A 16,941-nucleotide genomic window follows, 5' to 3' on the forward strand; every position below is an offset into this window, starting at 1 on the left:
GCCAAGTTTCCAAAATTCAGTCAGTTGCCTCCTGCTGCCACCTGGGGCCGCTAATGTGCAACGTCGCCTTGTGCTGCTTTAACTTCTTGATTGGATTCAAAGGACTTTTTTCAATATGAAGCGGCTGGGGAAAGTGACAACTCGGCCATTCCGCTCTAATAGTCAAATTATTTTTCACAACACCGAATAATACTCTTCATAATAAATCTTAATGTGTGGTAATAATGCTTTTAAACTGTAAAAATGGGATTATATTTGTCTTTTTTTTTACATTTTGCAAAATTTGAAGACCTGGAAAAGAAGAAATTCATACTCCAGACCTCTGTAGCAACACTTTCTTTTTTTTTCTTTGTACCTGAAAAGAAACGAGACACTCGTGACAAAACACACACTGAAAAGACACCGCCTTCATTCCTCCAACAGCTTTAAGATAGGAAGCAGCACAAATAAAAAGCTAAGGCAACGGAAGTGCTCTTGCATCTAAGGTTGTTTTTAATGCTGAAACTTCGTCCACTCCACATCGAAGAGACACAACAAGCACCAAACTATGTGACTCATGAGCGGGGAACTGAGCTTTCTGAGAACATTATTTGTCTTTTCCGGACTGGTGGATTATAACTTACAAATGACAGCAACTTTCTCGTTTTGTTTTTTTTTTTTCTCCTCCTTCTTCTTCTTCTCCTTCTTCTTCTCTACACAACTTGTAAGCATAAAAAATACGATGCAAGAGCGTAACAGTATATTCTGCACAGATCCTCCTGGAGATAACATCTATGAAAACATAACTTAATGGGTCACGTCATAAGCGAGTCATAAAACAGTAAATTACAAAGGCAGCGGAAAAACTCCAGCATATTTACAGTTTGTGTTTTATTCAATACAAATTTAAATGTGTGTTTGTGTGTTGGGTTTCTGTTAATGGAAGGAGTATGGACCGTTTTAGAGATATCCAAGTGGGAAACCAGCAGCGTACAATCAGGTTTGGCCCCCTGTGGGTCTGGGAGGTGGGGGGAGGGGCACGGGTAGTGGTGGTGGTGGGTGGGTGGGTGGGGGTTCAGGGGCTGATGGGTAAGTTTTGCGGCCCACCCGCCAACCCAGAAGTCTCTTCGATTTCAGGCTCTTCGGGAGAGCTGGGGGAATCCGTCACCCGGTCGCTCTCCTTCTTGTCCAGGTCTTGTTGGGCTTGGATCTTCAGGATGAGCTCCTTGATCTCCTCGCGCTTCGTCTTCATCCGTTGCTGAGGAAACCACTCGGACAGATTCACTGGCAGATGGAAACTGGGAATCGGATTCTGCAGGGAAGAAGACAAACAAAAGAACAAGTTCGAAAACGTCAGGTGAGCCGATCTCTGAAAGATGCAGGTTTCCACCGGGTTTTCCAATTCTGGTGAGCCAGATGTTTAGAAATCTGTTGGATACAAACCGCCTCTGTCTGATTCCTGATCTTACTGAGAGAAGTTACTTGATGTGAAGCACAAAGGCTGCATGTTATCACAATACAATTAACATGCAGCTATGAAAACTAACTATTAATGAAAAACCCCAAACTAAGAAACAATGGCATGAAATAATTCTGGACTGTACACCCTTATGGTTTCTTACAAGGTTGTTAAATTCCAAAATAAAAGACATCTGTATAAAATTTGGGATCTATACTTGAAATACGTTTGGTCCTGATCTTGCAGATTTAATTATTGTTCACTAATTAAGCTCAAATTGCCATCAAATAGACACAGGTTTAGTATTTTGTTGTTTATTTACCTCCTGAACGATTTTGAATCTGTCTTATAAACTTGCAACCCCAGGCACGATTATTGTAATGTATCATGGAGCATAATCACCCGTTTTATTATAAAAACATATTGTTGTATTAATATAATAGATACTTTTTCTTAGAAAGGGTAAAAATAACATTAATATTAGTTATCACTGCTGGTTGTGTTGATAATCTGTTGTCTTCACCGTGTCTGTCATTTTTTGCACCCTTTTCTTTTGCTTTTCCATCTTCACCAAAAAAACAAAAAACAATTCTAGTGATCAACAGAACAGAAGTGGAAATATTCTGATACAACGAGCTGGAAGATACTTTAATATATTCTTGTAATGTGACCCATTTGAAAAATTCAATAGACATTTCAAGAGAATTTATTAAATTCTCTGATTTTCTGAGTTTCCCTTCAGGATCAATAAAAGTACCTTGGTATTTATCAGCAGCCGTAATGAAAGGACATTACAGAGTGGACGGCCCTGATGTCAAAATGAAGTTGGATGACTTCCACGAACTCAAAATGTTCTTTCTTACTAATTTGCCGTTTGTTTTGCACACTGCTCTGCATTCCAGTTGGACTGAAAACACACTGATGCAGTGAACAGGGTTCCCGCTCTGTGACAAGTGTAAAATTCACTAAGTTTTCCATGTTTTTCCACGGCTAAAATGTTGATTTTCCATGGCCTGTATAAAAGGCATCATGGTGTTTTTTTTTTCCTTAACCAAAAATTAAAAAAAAAAAAAACATTTCAGATTCAGCTCTTAATAAAGTGTACTTATTCTGTTTTACTCTGCAGGGCAAGTGAACATAACTCAAACACAATGGAAAATAAATTTGGTGTTTGGTGTCATTTTTTTTAAACGGAGGTGGACAACACTGTATGATACTGCATGACTTGATTTATTTAATTCCCTGACGTTCCCCGTCTAGAAAATCCATGATTCATGGACAACGGAGAAACACCTGCAACACAGCTAAACAATGAGGAAAATGAAGCACAAGCATAAAAAAAAAGTAGAAACGGCAAGGGAGATGTGATAATTAGATGGAGGAGGCTGTCAGTGGGAGAATGTTTGATTAAAAAAAAAAAAGGGGGGGAGGAAGGAAAGAACAACATGTTTGTTTAATTCCTGGTCTCACCTCGAAGAAGCTCTCCACATATTGCAAGATGTAGACTCCGCAGTCGCTGAAGTTATCCTGCTGAGGCACACGTGGGCTCGAGCCCTTCATCACGTCCTTCCCGAAACTCCTCTGAGTCCCTTTACGCACCTCCCACTCCACCTCCAGGTACCTAAAACAAACGCACCCTCGTTAAAACCTGTGAGAAAAGGCCCTAAATTCCTCCTGATTACTATACTGATATACTGTTGCTATTACTTATTATTACTGTAACATGAGTATTATTTAGTAATTATCATTTACATTATCATTAACTTTTTCACACATTATAAAATGCTGTTACTACTATTATTGTATTTTTTTTCCAACTGCTTTCTTGGTAATAAAGCCATGCTAAATAACAAAAAAACAAAAAAAAAAAAGCAAAAAACAAAAACATGATGTAACAGTTTAGTGTTTCCTGGAGGAGATTTCCACTTCTTCCTGTGGCTGTCAGCTGACGGACAGGAAGCAGAGCCAATCGTGACACAGCAGCGAGATCGTAACTCAGAATTCACAGAGAAATAAAGAGAAAACAGAAAGTTTCTCCATGTTCAGTGTGAAAAGATTATCTCTCTCTGTGGAGGTTGCTTTTCCATAATGTACCAGAACAGATAACAACGAATGAGCCCTGATGTCTGACTCTGATATTTGATATCAACTGTGCAGAAACCAGAGACAAACACATCAATATGATCCTTTAAAACAAACCCTGACAAGTATTTCGAAGCAGCGCTGGTCTGCTTGATAATTTCAAGAGGTGAAAGCTGCACTGGGCGATGTCTGACCACTAGAGGGAGTTGAGAGCTCAGACTCTGTTAGTCGACAAACAGAGTCAGTCCTCCTTCCGTTTTTATTGGAAATGAGGGATATAATTCACTCTCACAGGGCTCTTGTTGGATTACTTGGATTATTTTGTCTCCGACCTCCAATTCCAACATGTGGTGAAGCTGCAGATCTGAGATTTAGACACGTTTAAGTGCAAAATGTGAAGTTTTAGAGACAATCTGAGTGAAAGTGAAATGGCAAGGGAGTGAAACAGGAGGGGAGGAGGGAGCGCTTGTTTTATACTGTAGGGGGAGGAGTGGGCAAATCTAAAATCTACATTCAGCGCCAGAATTTGACAACAAAGAGAGAGAGAAAAAGGTGACAATCAGCTGAGCCCAGTGACTGGGAATTGGTTTTTATAACTGGGGGAACAAAAGTCTCCACAAAGCACCGGTTAGTTTCAGGATTGTTAGCAGGTTCTGAGCAAACGCCACTCACTCTCGCAGAGTTTTCACCACCGTTGACCTGGCAGGGCCGCGCAGGGAATCCATGATGAGAATACAAGGCCTGAAGAAACACAGACACAGTTACAGGTCAGGATCGGCCGGTTATCAAGGTGTGTATGTACAGTGATCCAAATGACTGAACCACTGACGTGTCCACTAACTTTATAGCTGAGCAAAAAAACTATGATGTTAATTTTTTTCTATACATTATCATTTCTCTAGCTGCTGTATCAAGATATATATAATTAGTTTCATGATATGTACCTACACTTTAAGTGTGTGTTGAGCTGATTCTGTTTTGATAAATCTGAATGTGAATGTTGAATTAAACTGTTGAAATCAGTTTGTCTCCTGATTTATCACAGTTTAGTTATAGAGCCAAGTGTTAATGTAGTAGCTTGTGTTTTAAGCTTTACACATTTTTAGTTTAGTCCTATAGAGTATTACAGTTTGTGGTGATACAAATAATATTGTGGCCCACATATGTTACATCACATTTGATAATAATAATAATATGTGACATGTTCAGTATTGTGAACTACTTGCTCATACCCAGCCCTAATTAAATTAATGCAACTTTGTTGAGTCATTCAGGGAAATTGGGTCATTGGGTCAAAATAATAACAACGATAATAAGGAATAACAAATAAAATTAAACCTTTTTGGTACAACAGACTGCACAAATGTTGAAAATTGGTTTAAGTGTGACACCAAAGTGAAAATAGAGACATCTGTAGTCGTTCATAGCTGATTAACCTGCATCATTCAGTTAAACTGGGATGACAGAAACATCTCTCTCACATCAGAACGGTTCAAAACAGTTTGAAAAATTGTTTTAGTAAGAATTTTTATCATGCCATAATGTAATCCTGAGAAAGTGTTTTACTTGTGGAGGGTGTACTTTGCCTCCTCCTGCACCCTGTCCTCTGTGAAAAGCCTACTGGCTAAAAAAAGGCAATAAAAGTGCAATAAAATGAAAAATATTAAAGTCAGGGAGTCCTCATGGTGCAAATAAAGTCTTTCCCCTGGCTAAAAGACCTCTGACAGATCTGCAGATGTTTGCAGTTTGCATGTTTACAGAGTTTTAAACTCACAGCCAATTAGGTTTCATTTAGGTTTTTAGAAAAGGATGGCGCCTCCTGATGATTTTCATCTACTTTGAACAGGCGCTGCTGCCCTCAGCTCCACCCCCCGACTGTAACAAAACATCTCTTAATGTTTTCTAAATGCTCCCTCTGCTCTGGGCAGGCGTGATGAGCGTTTCAGCGGGGCAACAGTGCCACCTTAAGGCCAACAGACAGAGGTGCGCTCCACTCACTGCTTGCAGAGGTTGGGTTTGGCGGTCCAGCCGGAGCTGTCAGGGTGGAGCGACTCTTCTCCCAGAGTCCCGTCCTCACTGCACTCGTCCTGCAACGCAAGCAACAAACAAGTCTATTAAATTTAATTGGAGGCTTTTACAGAAGCAATGTCTAACAAGGAACTGACTCATAACACACACACACACACGCACGTACATACAAACAGGAAATAGAGGCAGTGGAGTACCTGACAGGAGCTGTTGTCGTCAGAGAAGGTGTAGGTGTCGTCATTCCCGTTCCCTGAACCATAACACACACTGATTCTGTGCAACTCGCCTGAAGCCACATTAAAAAACACAAACAATGAGGGTTAAAAAAAAAAAAAAAAAAAACTCACACACACACACACACACACACAAAAAAACTGTCATGACATTTCACTTCACAAAACCCTATCTTAGCTCTTCTCTCTTTATAATGTATCCATAATTTCAGATTTTTCATACCTTTTTAATGCATCATGGTATTTGTCTACAAACACAAATTATAAAACCAACAGCCCGTGGTAAGTAGTGTATTGTTTATTGAAAATAACTCCAGAAACATTTAACGGAAATATGAAGCATTTAGTCTTTGTATTAACCGTGTTCTGCATTAATCTAAGAGCATACTTGCATGTGGGTCAAATAATTCACTGAGATCGCCTGGAAGTGAAAGTACCTCGACTTGATCCAAGCACATGAACTTTCACAGACTTGGTGGACGTCCATAAGCATCGGTTTGGTTTGTTTTATTTGCCTTCGTTTCGGGCTATGCTCAGTAAATATCACCAAATGTAGCCACTAATTTTATAGCTGCATTAAAACTGAAATTTCACTGAAAACACACTGGCGTTAAAATGGTGAAAACATTCAGGCCAACACTCTTTTCCAGCCCCCTTTGCTTGCCAACTGGTGGAACTACTTTATTTCTGTGTCACTACGCCACAGTACCCCACACCCCACATGCACTTCATTCTTTTGGAGACAAACTCATGCTACGTGCCTCAAATGAGCGCCACTTGCACAAATAACCGAAGCGTCCGACAACAACTCACTTGTGTATTGTGGCTCGGCGTCGACCTGGCCGTTAACTGGCACTCCAGCGGTGGCGGAAGGCTCTTGTCCCCCGTTGGTGAAGGCAAAACTGTCCTTAGCGGGGTCACCGTTGGGGTGAACCTCGGCGGACGCCTCGGGCACACCGGGGGACGAGTGCCGCGAGGAGCCCGCCACGTCTTCCCTGTCCGGGGACAGCGGACGGCAGTGGTCCAGCATGTTTTCATCTGCCGCGCCGTCTGCTGCCGGCGCCGAGCTGGGAGCCGAGGAAGCGAACGCACCCTGGTAGAGCGGGTTGGGCTCGTACTCCGGCCCCTGGAGGCCCGGGAAGCAGATGACTGCCAAGTACCAGTGAGCTCTGAGGAAACAAAGAGGAAAGATAAAATGTGTAAATAAGAGTGAATTATCTGCACTGCATACCAGAGGGATATGAAAAAAGCAAACAATTTCATTCCAAAATGAGCCAGCCACAATATGAAAAACATGACAGCAACCCTTAAATTTGCATAAAATTATCAGCATGAATTGAAAAAAGAGATTATTCTTTCTTCTCAAAGGCCAGAAACTAACTCCAATCCTTAGCTGATAAACCGAAAATACCATCACAAAAAGGAAACTAACATTCAAGAAATATTAAAATTATGAACTTTAGGAAACTCTTAACCCTATATTGTAGTATTATGAAAGGGAATTCTTCCTATATATATTGTTTAGCCCATTATGAATAAGTAAAAATTGAGTTCAGCACCACCTACAGCCTCTGCCATGTATATAATATCATAAATCATCCAAAATGAATAATTTTGGGCAAATATTGGACAAATAACAAATATCACTTTATGTGAAATCACAGGTTTTACAACTGAATAACCAGTGAGGTGAGATACACTATATTACCAAAACTATTCGCTCACCCATTCAAATGATCAGAATCAGGTGTCCTAATCACTTGGCCTGGCCACAGGTGTATAAAATCAAGCACTCAGGCATGCAGACTGTGAAACAAGACATTTATGAAAGAATGGGCCGCTCTCAGGAGCTCAGTGAATTCCAGCGTGGAACTGTCATAGGATGCCACCTGTGCAACAAATCCAGTCGTGAAATTTCCTCGCTCCTAAATATTCCACAGTCAACTGTCAGCTCTATTATAACAAAATGGAAGCGTTTGGGAACAACAGCAACTCAGCCACAAAGTGGTAGGCCACGTAAAGTGACGGAGAGGGGTCAGCGGATGCTGAAGCGCATAGTGCAAAGAGGTCGCCGACTTTCTGCACAGTCAATTGCTACAGAGCTACAAACTTCATGTGACCTTCAGATTAGCCCAAGTACAGTACGCAGAGAGCTTCATGGAATGGCTTTCCATGGCCGAGCAGCTGCAGCCAAGCCACACATCACCAAGTGCAATGCAAAGCGTCGGATGCAATGGTGTAAAGCACGCCGCCACTGGACTCTAGAGCAGTGGAGACGCGTTCTCTGGAGTGATGAATCACGCTTTTCCATCTGGCAATCTGATGGACGAGTCTGGGTTTGGAGGTTGCCAGGAGAACGGTACATTTCAGACTGCATTGTGCCGACTGTGAAATTTGGTGGAGGAGGAATTATGGTGTGGGGTTGTTTTTCAGGAGCTGGGCTTGGCCCCTTAGTTCCAGTGAAAGGAACTTTGAATGCTTCAGGATACCAAAACATTTTGGACAATTCCATGCTCCCAACCTTGTGGGAACAGTTTGGAGCGGGCCCCTTCCTCTTCCAACATGACTGTGCACCAGTGCACAAAGCAAGGTCCATAAAGACATGGATGACAGAGTCTGGTGTGGATGAACTTGACTGGCCTGCACAGAGTCCTGACCTGAACCCGATAGAACATCTTTGGGATGAATTAGAGCGGAGACTGAGAGCCAGGCCTTCTCGACCAACATCAGTGTGTGACCTCACCAATGCTCTTTTGGAAGAATGGTCAAAAATTCCTATAAACACTCTCCTCAACCTTGTGGACAGTCTTCCCAGAAGAGTTGAAGCTGTAATAGCTGCAAAAGGTGGACCGACATCATATTGAACTCTATGGGTTAGGAATGGGATGGCACTTCAGTTCATAGTATGAGTAAAGGCAGGTGAGCGAATACTTTTGGTAATATAGTGTATATAAGATAGTGAAATATAGCAAATTGATTTCAGATACTTTGTTTCCAGGCTTGCATAGGAATTGTGTTAAAAAAAAAAACAAAAAAAACATAAAAATATAAAAAACATAAAAATAATAATCAAAGTACTCACGACTCGTTGATGGGAACAAAGATGAAGTCTTTCTGGAACAGATCCACGTGCCGAGTCCACGTCTTAACCCTGTTGTGCTTCCTTTTCTGGATCCTGACAAAAAAAACAAACAGCCAAACGTCCATGAGCCAAACGCTGCTGTGAGAGAATCGGGCCTGAAATCAGCGTCACCGCGTGGCTGAGTGAGGATACTCACGGCAGATTAGTCGTGTCCGCGGCGTTCCTCCGCTCTCTCTGGTTCAGTCTCTTGTAAAAGAAGGAGCTGAACACATGGCTTCTTTGTGCGTCTTCTTTTTTCAACTTCTCTAAAACTAAATATCTAAGATGGAGAGACAACCACAGCTCTATGTCATTTCACTCTGAGGCAATGCAAATATGAAGACAATATGAAGCTGTACATTCATAAAAACAGCAGAGGTAAATGCCAAAAATTGCTAATTATCCTTTGAAGTTTCTTAATAAGCTGCAACAGAGCAAGCACTGAGTCAATTTTTCACAACGTTTTCACATTTTGACTATAAAATGAATTTTTACTTCACAAACTACGAAAAAGACGAATTGATTATCAGAATTATAATCAAAATGAAGCCATTAATAGCTCCAGCTCTATTCCACAAAACATCATCGGTGGCTGTATGAGAGCTTTTAAATTAAAAAGGGGCAATTCAGAAAAAAAAATTGCAAAAACTCAATTAATTGTGCCCCAAACAATGTAAGTTTCTCAACTACCTGAATGCTGAATTTTTTAATTTTCTTGCTGATACTGGCTATTTTTTTACATTTATAAAATGTTGTTTTCCACTAAACATCATCCGTGTTGTGTTAGGGTTTAAGTAGGATTTTTTTCATGGGTAACAAAATAGTTATGAATAAGTTGACCAAACTTACTTTAAATAAAAATCTATGATGACGTCGTTGAGGAATTCCCCATCATTAAGGCAGTGGAGGTCTTCGTTCGTTACAGATATGCCTCCTTTGGCTGGAGGAGGAGGATACACCATTAACCTGCAAGACAGACACAGCACACATCAGCACCGGTCAACGTCACAAGCCGGAGAATGATGTGGGTTTGAATCCCAAGGCCAGCTGGGAAAATTCAGGCGGCGGAGGGACCGAGTATGGCCTGATCCCAGCGTCCGCACTTTTAGACTTTGGTGCGTTCCCTGTAAGTCCATGAGGCTGCAGGGCTGCTGTGAAATCACCAAGTGTGTGAAGGCTCTCGAGGACTTTCAGCCCTTAATGAATAACTTTCTTAAGTCTGCATGGGACGTCCCAGCGTGGACAAAAAAACTAAAATAAAACATGGAGGCAGCCGCTGGCTAAAAAGTTTGTAAGCAAGTATTTTATGCTTCAGTATTACCATTTTGCAAAACAAGAAGTGAACAATAAACGCTGCAATTTATCAGACCACGTTTAGAGTAGCAACAACTGGCATCATCGTCAAGGAAATGTGGTGTTGCATAGATTTATACCCCTTCAGGCCCCTGCACGTTCACTTTATCATTGACCTAACTGCTCAGTTCAGTTGTTTTTTTGGTTTTTTTTTGGCTCCACAGGCAGAGGCGGAGAGTATCACAGTCTGCACCGGTTCAAGATAATTTACTCCAGTTTGTAATCCTGTCTGCTCTCAGAAGCCACTTATCTATTTGATTACAGCGTCTAATAGGCTACAGTGGCTCTTATTAAAATTTTGTATTTCATAGATCGGGAGCTGCACAGATTTTATGTTATCAGTCGGTCTTCCTGACTCCTGTGTCTCGCAGGAATGAGACTCTTTGTTCAATCTGAGATCATTATCTAGTGGACAAATTAATGAATGCCAACTTCCAGCCAATATCTCTCAGGGTTTCAGGTTGGGTGGAGGCAAAGGTCAGGTTAGGATTCAAAAAGTTGGCCAAAGTTAAGCTCTACTTATGACTGAAATTGGGATTTGGCCTGTCAACTCGCCACTGAAGGGCCCCTGAGCAAGGCACTGAACCCCCAACTGTCCCAGCAGAGCAGCTCACAGGTGTCAGTGGGCGTTGCGGTATAACAGAGAAAAAAAGGCAGGGCGAAAAGGCAAACTTTCCAGTCATTACCAGGGGGTGCATACCGGTCCTTTTACTCATGTTTGACTGTTCAGCTTCTGATCTCAGAACACACACAGGGTGGGTGTATGTGTGTGTGTGTGTGTGCCAAAAAACACTACAGCTGAAGGAGATTGTTGACAAAAGAATCTTTCACGTCAGCTGCGATTGTGATTTCTTCAGCAAACGTCAGAGACGAGGGCAGAAACTCTCCATTCAGCTTCTGTCACACAGCAGAGGGAGTCTGCACAAACACCGCAAAGCTACTTTGGCTCGGTCCGTCTTCCTGGCTTTTAAGAAACGACTGAATGCTTTCGGAGATGAATCAGCGTCACTGTGGTAAAGCCACGGTACGTTACAGGGAACAAGACTGCCCTCTACTTTCTTGAAGGCTGCCCACACTGGGCTTTGGTGTGGCTTTGATAATGACTTAAACGCCATGAAAAACCGACAGCAGAGGCCCTGAGCGAAACACCAGAGAGAAGAGGAGAATTTCATTTAAATGACACCAGAAGCCCAGTAACGCCTGGTCTGAGCCGCCGCTTTTATTCGGCTTTTAAAGCATCTGTAAAATGTACTTCACTGATGAACCTGAATGTTTAAAAACGAAAAATAGCTCAATCACAAAAATCAAATGTAAACACCACCAATTACTTTTTGATTTTTATGGTCTATATTTACTGTCACCAACAAAAAAAAATAGATAAAAATCAGATATAATCAGTCACAAAAAAGCTGAAAACAGAGCTTTCTGTTGCTATCTTTCCTCTTTTCTATCACAAGCTTCTTTTATCCCTGAAGGAAACTTTATACTTTCATATTATGTGATCAAGGCAGTAGATACACGCCTCCTCCACGCAAATACCACTTTTATCAGTTTGCAGGTGATAAATAGTATAAAACAGACTTGCCAGTGGATCTCAGTTTCCCCAGCTTCCTGATTTCTGAGATTGTCAGTCAGTGAGGTAATGCGACACATTTTTCCTTGAATTTCCCTCTGATAGAGTTTGAGGTTCTGTTGGTGGTTGTCTTTACTTTAGCCTACTCCGTTATAGTGGCTGTCACCGCTCATGCTAATTACCCATTTCTTCTATTTATTCCAAAAAAAAAACAAAAAAAAAACGGATTAAATAATTGACAAAGCAGCACAAACAACACTTATTTATATGACAACTGATTGGTACTGAAGTGTGAAAATGAATCAAGAGTGGTCACTCTTCAAAAAAAAAAAAAAAAACACAATCACAGCTGCCGGTGCCAAAATAAGTTTCAACTCAAACACCAAGCTGTTTTGATCAAAGTGACTCACTTGACGATCGGTCCGGTGAAGGTGGGCTGGAGCTCGGCCATGTCCTCGTCTTCGTCATCGAAGAACGTGCTGGCCTGCTGACGGGTGGCCATCCGTGTCCGTACGGGCGTGGTGACGGGCGTCACCGGGGTGACTTGTGTGACCTTGCTGACCGGGGTGACCTGGGTGACCTTGGTAACGGGGGAGACCTGGGTGATTTTGGTGAACGTCTGTGTTGGTTTCGCCTGCGGAGGTGGACGGGAGTTCATGAGGACAAAGTGGGGAAAAACAACTTTAATGATGATAGCAGTAAACTGAAATTGTAACAAAACTCTTCACATTTCTAATACAATGATTTCTCAAGTGGCCGGCTCACCTTTTCCTCCTTCTCTTTCGTTGCCTTGTTGTAATTAACCAGCCGGATGTTCGCCTCGTCGAAGGACAGCTTGGTGGGGAAGTCGCTGAGGTTGTTGGCCCTGCCGATCTCGCCCAGGATGTCCTCCAGGATCATCTGCTCGTTCATCGTCAGGCCGTTCTCGAAGATCAGAACTATGTACTTCTCGTCTGACTCTGGCGACGCAGAGAAAAGGGAGTTTCAGCGAGATTCAGGATTCATCAGTACGTTGACAGGGAATTTGACGTTTTGGTGAACATAAAGGCTAGAGCTTGGGCTGCACAATTAATCGAATTTGATTTGATTTGATTTTTTATTTTTATTTTAGACTTTATTTGAGCAGGGACAGTACACATTAATTAACATCTGCAACAGCTGTAAATGTGTCAGTGTTAGCCAAAGCTAATTTTCAACTGTAGTCCCTGGGCCATGATGTTAAATAGGCAAGAGCTAGAGGAAGAGAAGCCAAATTAGAAAGCACAAAAGCATGCAGATTAGTTAATTAGTTAAAAACAAGGTTAAATATATAAAAAAAAAAAATAATAAAATAAAACAAAAAAATAAAAAATGGAAGAAAAGGTACATAAATCGTGATCACGATTTTGGCTGCCATTAAATGAGCCTGATTGTCGGCGATATTTACATTTAAAATGCGGGCTCTGCTGCATATCTAATCAAGCACTTTCTCAGCCAGTAGTCAGCCAACCACCAGGGGGCGAACGCATGGTTAAGGCTTCATTAAGCTGCCTAAATAACAAGCGAGTGCACCCTGCAGCGGCAGCCTCAAGTTACTCGGTGGACTGATGAGAGCGAGTCATGTCGGGAGAAGAAGGTACGGCAGCGATTGGAGATGAAGAGCACCACGGTGAGGAGCTAGTGCCTCAAAAGGGATCCACATCCAGTGCCTTTCCTGTATGAGCTGTAATTGTTTCCACTGAGTTGCACTTTGTGTTTGCACTCTGTAATAGCATATTTATTCAGTTAGCCCTTGGTAAATTTTAAATTCTTGGGTAAATTTTATTTTTTTTATTATTAAGCATTTATTCTTATTTAAAGTTTCATTTTGCACCGAAAACTGTTCACATATTGTTTGTTTAAAAGTAGTGCAATAAAATTACAGATGCTTTCCCTAACATGATGAATAATCGTGATGAATAATCGTGATTACAATACTGATCAAAATAATCATGATGATGATTTTGGCCATAATCGTGCAGCCCTAGCTAGAGCCATCACACAGCAACAAATAAGCACTTGACGTTTGGACATTTTCATCTGTTACATCTGTCTGTATTTAGGCTTTGTAAGAGAGAGAGAGGGAGAGAGACAAAAAAAATCATACTGGCTTTGTTTTTCATGTGCAGTAACAGTCATTGTTGTATTTATGCAATTATCATCAACTAAGATCCATGTTTAATTCATTTACCAACTAGAAATCAATGTTCTTAACACCCTCATATATAATCACCTGGCTACAACAGTCTAATAACTTCTGTACCAGTGAAATAAACAGCAAAATCAATCAGCAGTCCCAATAAATCAAAGTGCGCAGTCTGTCTAGTCCCACCATGAATTTGCAGAAATGACATCGACGCTCTAATCATGAATTGATCATTTAATGATCACATAATTCCAAAGTGATGTTTCAGTGTAATAAACATAAACATGCTAGCAACAGGCTTACGATTTACAAATGTGTTGATCAAAGTGTTTTTCATGCTTTTGACCTGTTTTGCCTTCCAAACACGTGGCAATGCAGTGACGTTTGAATATGTAATCTCAGCCCAACTTTATAATTTTCCAGGATCTCATGGCCATTTTCCAGGACATTTTTTAGGTTTCTGAATTTTCCCAAGACTGGAAAAGTAGTCCATATATTTGCAGGATTTCCAGGTTTCCCAGGCCGCATGGGAGCCCTGATAGAGCTGAATTTGGCGTTTGATCACAGTGACTCTTGCTTGTGTTAGAAAATAAAACACACTGAAAGATAAAGTGCATCAGGTGAGGGTGAGGTGTGTACTCACGGTTCCCGGCGGAGTCGTACCACTGCCCGCCCTTCTCCTGGGACATGTTGAGCTGCGTGCGGAGGCGAAGACACTCCTCGGGGGTTGTCTGGAAGAACAAGACGGGGAGTTTCCGGACGCTACACCACTCGCAGCTGATCAGCTCCGACGCCCGAAGGCTCACCTTCTCCAGGGCATCCATCTCCGGGCCTGGCCAAGAAAGAGCGACAATTTAGTTCAGCTGAATCTCTCGTATCCGATACGTTCAATTCGGTTTGCAGACGGAATTGGGCTTGAACACTAAAACAGTTACAAAAATACATACATACAGATTAACATCACTTGATAAGAGCAGACAGCAAGTGGAAAAAAGCCTGATATAGTCGTCATCACACAGTGAGTGCCTTTGCTCTGTGTCTGAGGAAATAAAAGTCCACACCAGGAGGGGGCAATGGTCTATCAAAAAAGTGAAATGGAAGCCTGAGGATTGATCAAGAAAATCAGAAGATCAAGAAACAAAAAAAGCGCTCTGATCTGGTCAAATGGTTTCGTTTTTTCTTGTGGAAGGAGGTCTGTTTTCCACAACTGGCCGACCAGGCGGCTTGCAAGACAGCACAACTCGATTTCCATTTTTCCTCCTCTTGTGCCCTGAAACCTCTCCCCTACAGAAAGCCTCCGCCACTTATTGAACATGCTGAATCAGTCGGGAAGCCGCTGACAAGGGCAAATGAAGGCGGGACGCGCTGCACAAACCATCAGTCACAACGGTTTACCCGCGGGACGACGACGGCCGATCGCCGACACTCGACTTGGGGCTTAGCAGAGAAGATACACGCCGAGGCAGCGCGTCTCGTTTCATCAGCGTCATGCGGCTCTCACAATCTACCTTTCACAGTATTCTGATTATCTACTGCCGAGTCAGATGGTTTTAATGCATTTAATCAGATTCATCATGATCTGGGCGGCAACGTTTACAACATTTGGCTTCTTCAGTTGTTATAAGGATGGACATATTCATTTAAAAAAAACACCAGAAACATTTCTTAGGATTAGCATGCTGAATAATTTAAAACGGCAGCCACTAGGAACGTGCTGTTGCCGCTTTGTTATTTTATTTTATTTTTTTTTTTCCCCCTCGTTCACACAGAGGCATAAACACTCGTGTCAGCCATCGGACGCTGGATCTAGGCAAATTCTGATGCCAGACACACTCGCCATCAGACGCGAGTGCAGCAGGGTCAACCGACTTTAAAGGGAGTGCTGACTCAGTGGCTGATGAGCAACGGCTTCAGCTGAGCTCTGAATCTGCTGTTCAAGGGTGAAACCGGGACAATCAGGACCAATAACGAAAGCCTCATCCCAGACTTCAGTTATTTTCCCTCTGACTCACATCAGTAACCTCACAGGCGGGTTCACCAGCCTCCCCAATTTATTTTCCTTCTTTAAAAAACTAAGAGCGCGCCACGAGGACCACAATGCACAACATGTTCCTGACTTTACCGTGATATTCTGACTGATTGATTTTTATTTTTGCTTTTAAAAAAAGAACCACATTTTTTCCCTGCGGGTGAAATGAATCAATTTGACCAAGTGAACAAGATCACTCGTGTTTAAAATCTTGAAATTCTTATCAAGATGTGACTAATGGTGTTTTTTTTTTTTTTTTTATTTTGTAGCAATTCAGTTTGCTGCTTCCTGTTGTGGTTCATATCTCAAGCTGGTATTTTTGTTGTTGCTGTGCATTTCCTTGGACAGGATGATGCCACAGATGTGGAAATTAAGTGTACCAGTCTCCGCTAACCAGCCACAATCCCCTGCTTTCCCCTTCCATATCGCTTTGTGCCAACTGTAAAAAAGGCAATGCTGCATTTTATTTTTTTTTTAAATGGCAGAAGAGCAGAGAACAGCCAAAACTGAGGGTTCGATTGCACTCCAATGATGTCCAATGTAAGCTCACAGCGTTATAATACAGAATGCACAAAAAAAAAACTGAATCAACTGTTTGCTGTCACATACCTTCAGTTTCAAGTTGGATATGATCAATGGAAAACTGAAAAAAAAGGAGAAGAAGGTCATTTATTATAGAGGTAACTGCACTTTGTGTTGCAAAACCATTTCCAGACCCGCTTTTCTTGAGTTGATTGGAAGATTTTGGTTTGTATTCAGGTAGAGACATAACTAACATATAACCAAATATACATAATATAACCATAACTGCCATATAGTATATATCAGGGTGTCTGTCTACAGGCATCAGAGGGTTAAGTTTACGGTTTTTAAGACCTCTTCAACATAAATTTTGACAAAATTTGAGACTCGTTTTGGGA

The 16,941-nt window shown here is 41.7% G+C and overlaps 1 protein-coding gene across 4 annotated transcripts in view; it reads right to left on the reverse strand.

Moving 5' to 3' along the window:
• Window positions 1-594: 594 nt before the first annotated feature.
• The window catches only part of senp6a (SUMO specific peptidase 6a), a 48,675-nt gene continuing 32,328 nt past the window's right edge, over window positions 595-16,941 (reverse strand). For all 4 annotated transcript variants that reach the window (XM_030047121.1, XM_030047120.1, XM_030047119.1 and 1 more), the window contains 13 exons: window positions 16,631-16,664; window positions 14,636-14,824; window positions 12,594-12,787; window positions 12,239-12,462; window positions 9,752-9,868; window positions 9,060-9,182; window positions 8,864-8,956; window positions 6,595-6,950; window positions 5,746-5,834; window positions 5,519-5,607; window positions 4,193-4,261; window positions 2,909-3,059; window positions 595-1,291 (listed from right to left, as the gene is read on the reverse strand). In XM_030047121.1, coding sequence (XP_029902981.1) covers window positions 1,055-1,291; window positions 2,909-3,059; window positions 4,193-4,261; window positions 5,519-5,607; window positions 5,746-5,834; window positions 6,595-6,950; window positions 8,864-8,956; window positions 9,060-9,182; window positions 9,752-9,868; window positions 12,239-12,462; window positions 12,594-12,787; window positions 14,636-14,824; window positions 16,631-16,664 — 1,965 coding nt within the window. In that variant the 3' untranslated portion in view covers window positions 595-1,054. The remainder of the gene's footprint in view (window positions 1,292-2,908; window positions 3,060-4,192; window positions 4,262-5,518; window positions 5,608-5,745; window positions 5,835-6,594; window positions 6,951-8,863; window positions 8,957-9,059; window positions 9,183-9,751; window positions 9,869-12,238; window positions 12,463-12,593; window positions 12,788-14,635; window positions 14,825-16,630; window positions 16,665-16,941) is intronic.

The sequence above is a fragment of the Myripristis murdjan genome, chromosome 24 (genome assembly GCF_902150065.1).
Source record: "Myripristis murdjan chromosome 24, fMyrMur1.1, whole genome shotgun sequence".
Taxonomy (NCBI): domain Eukaryota; kingdom Metazoa; phylum Chordata; class Actinopteri; order Holocentriformes; family Holocentridae; genus Myripristis; species Myripristis murdjan.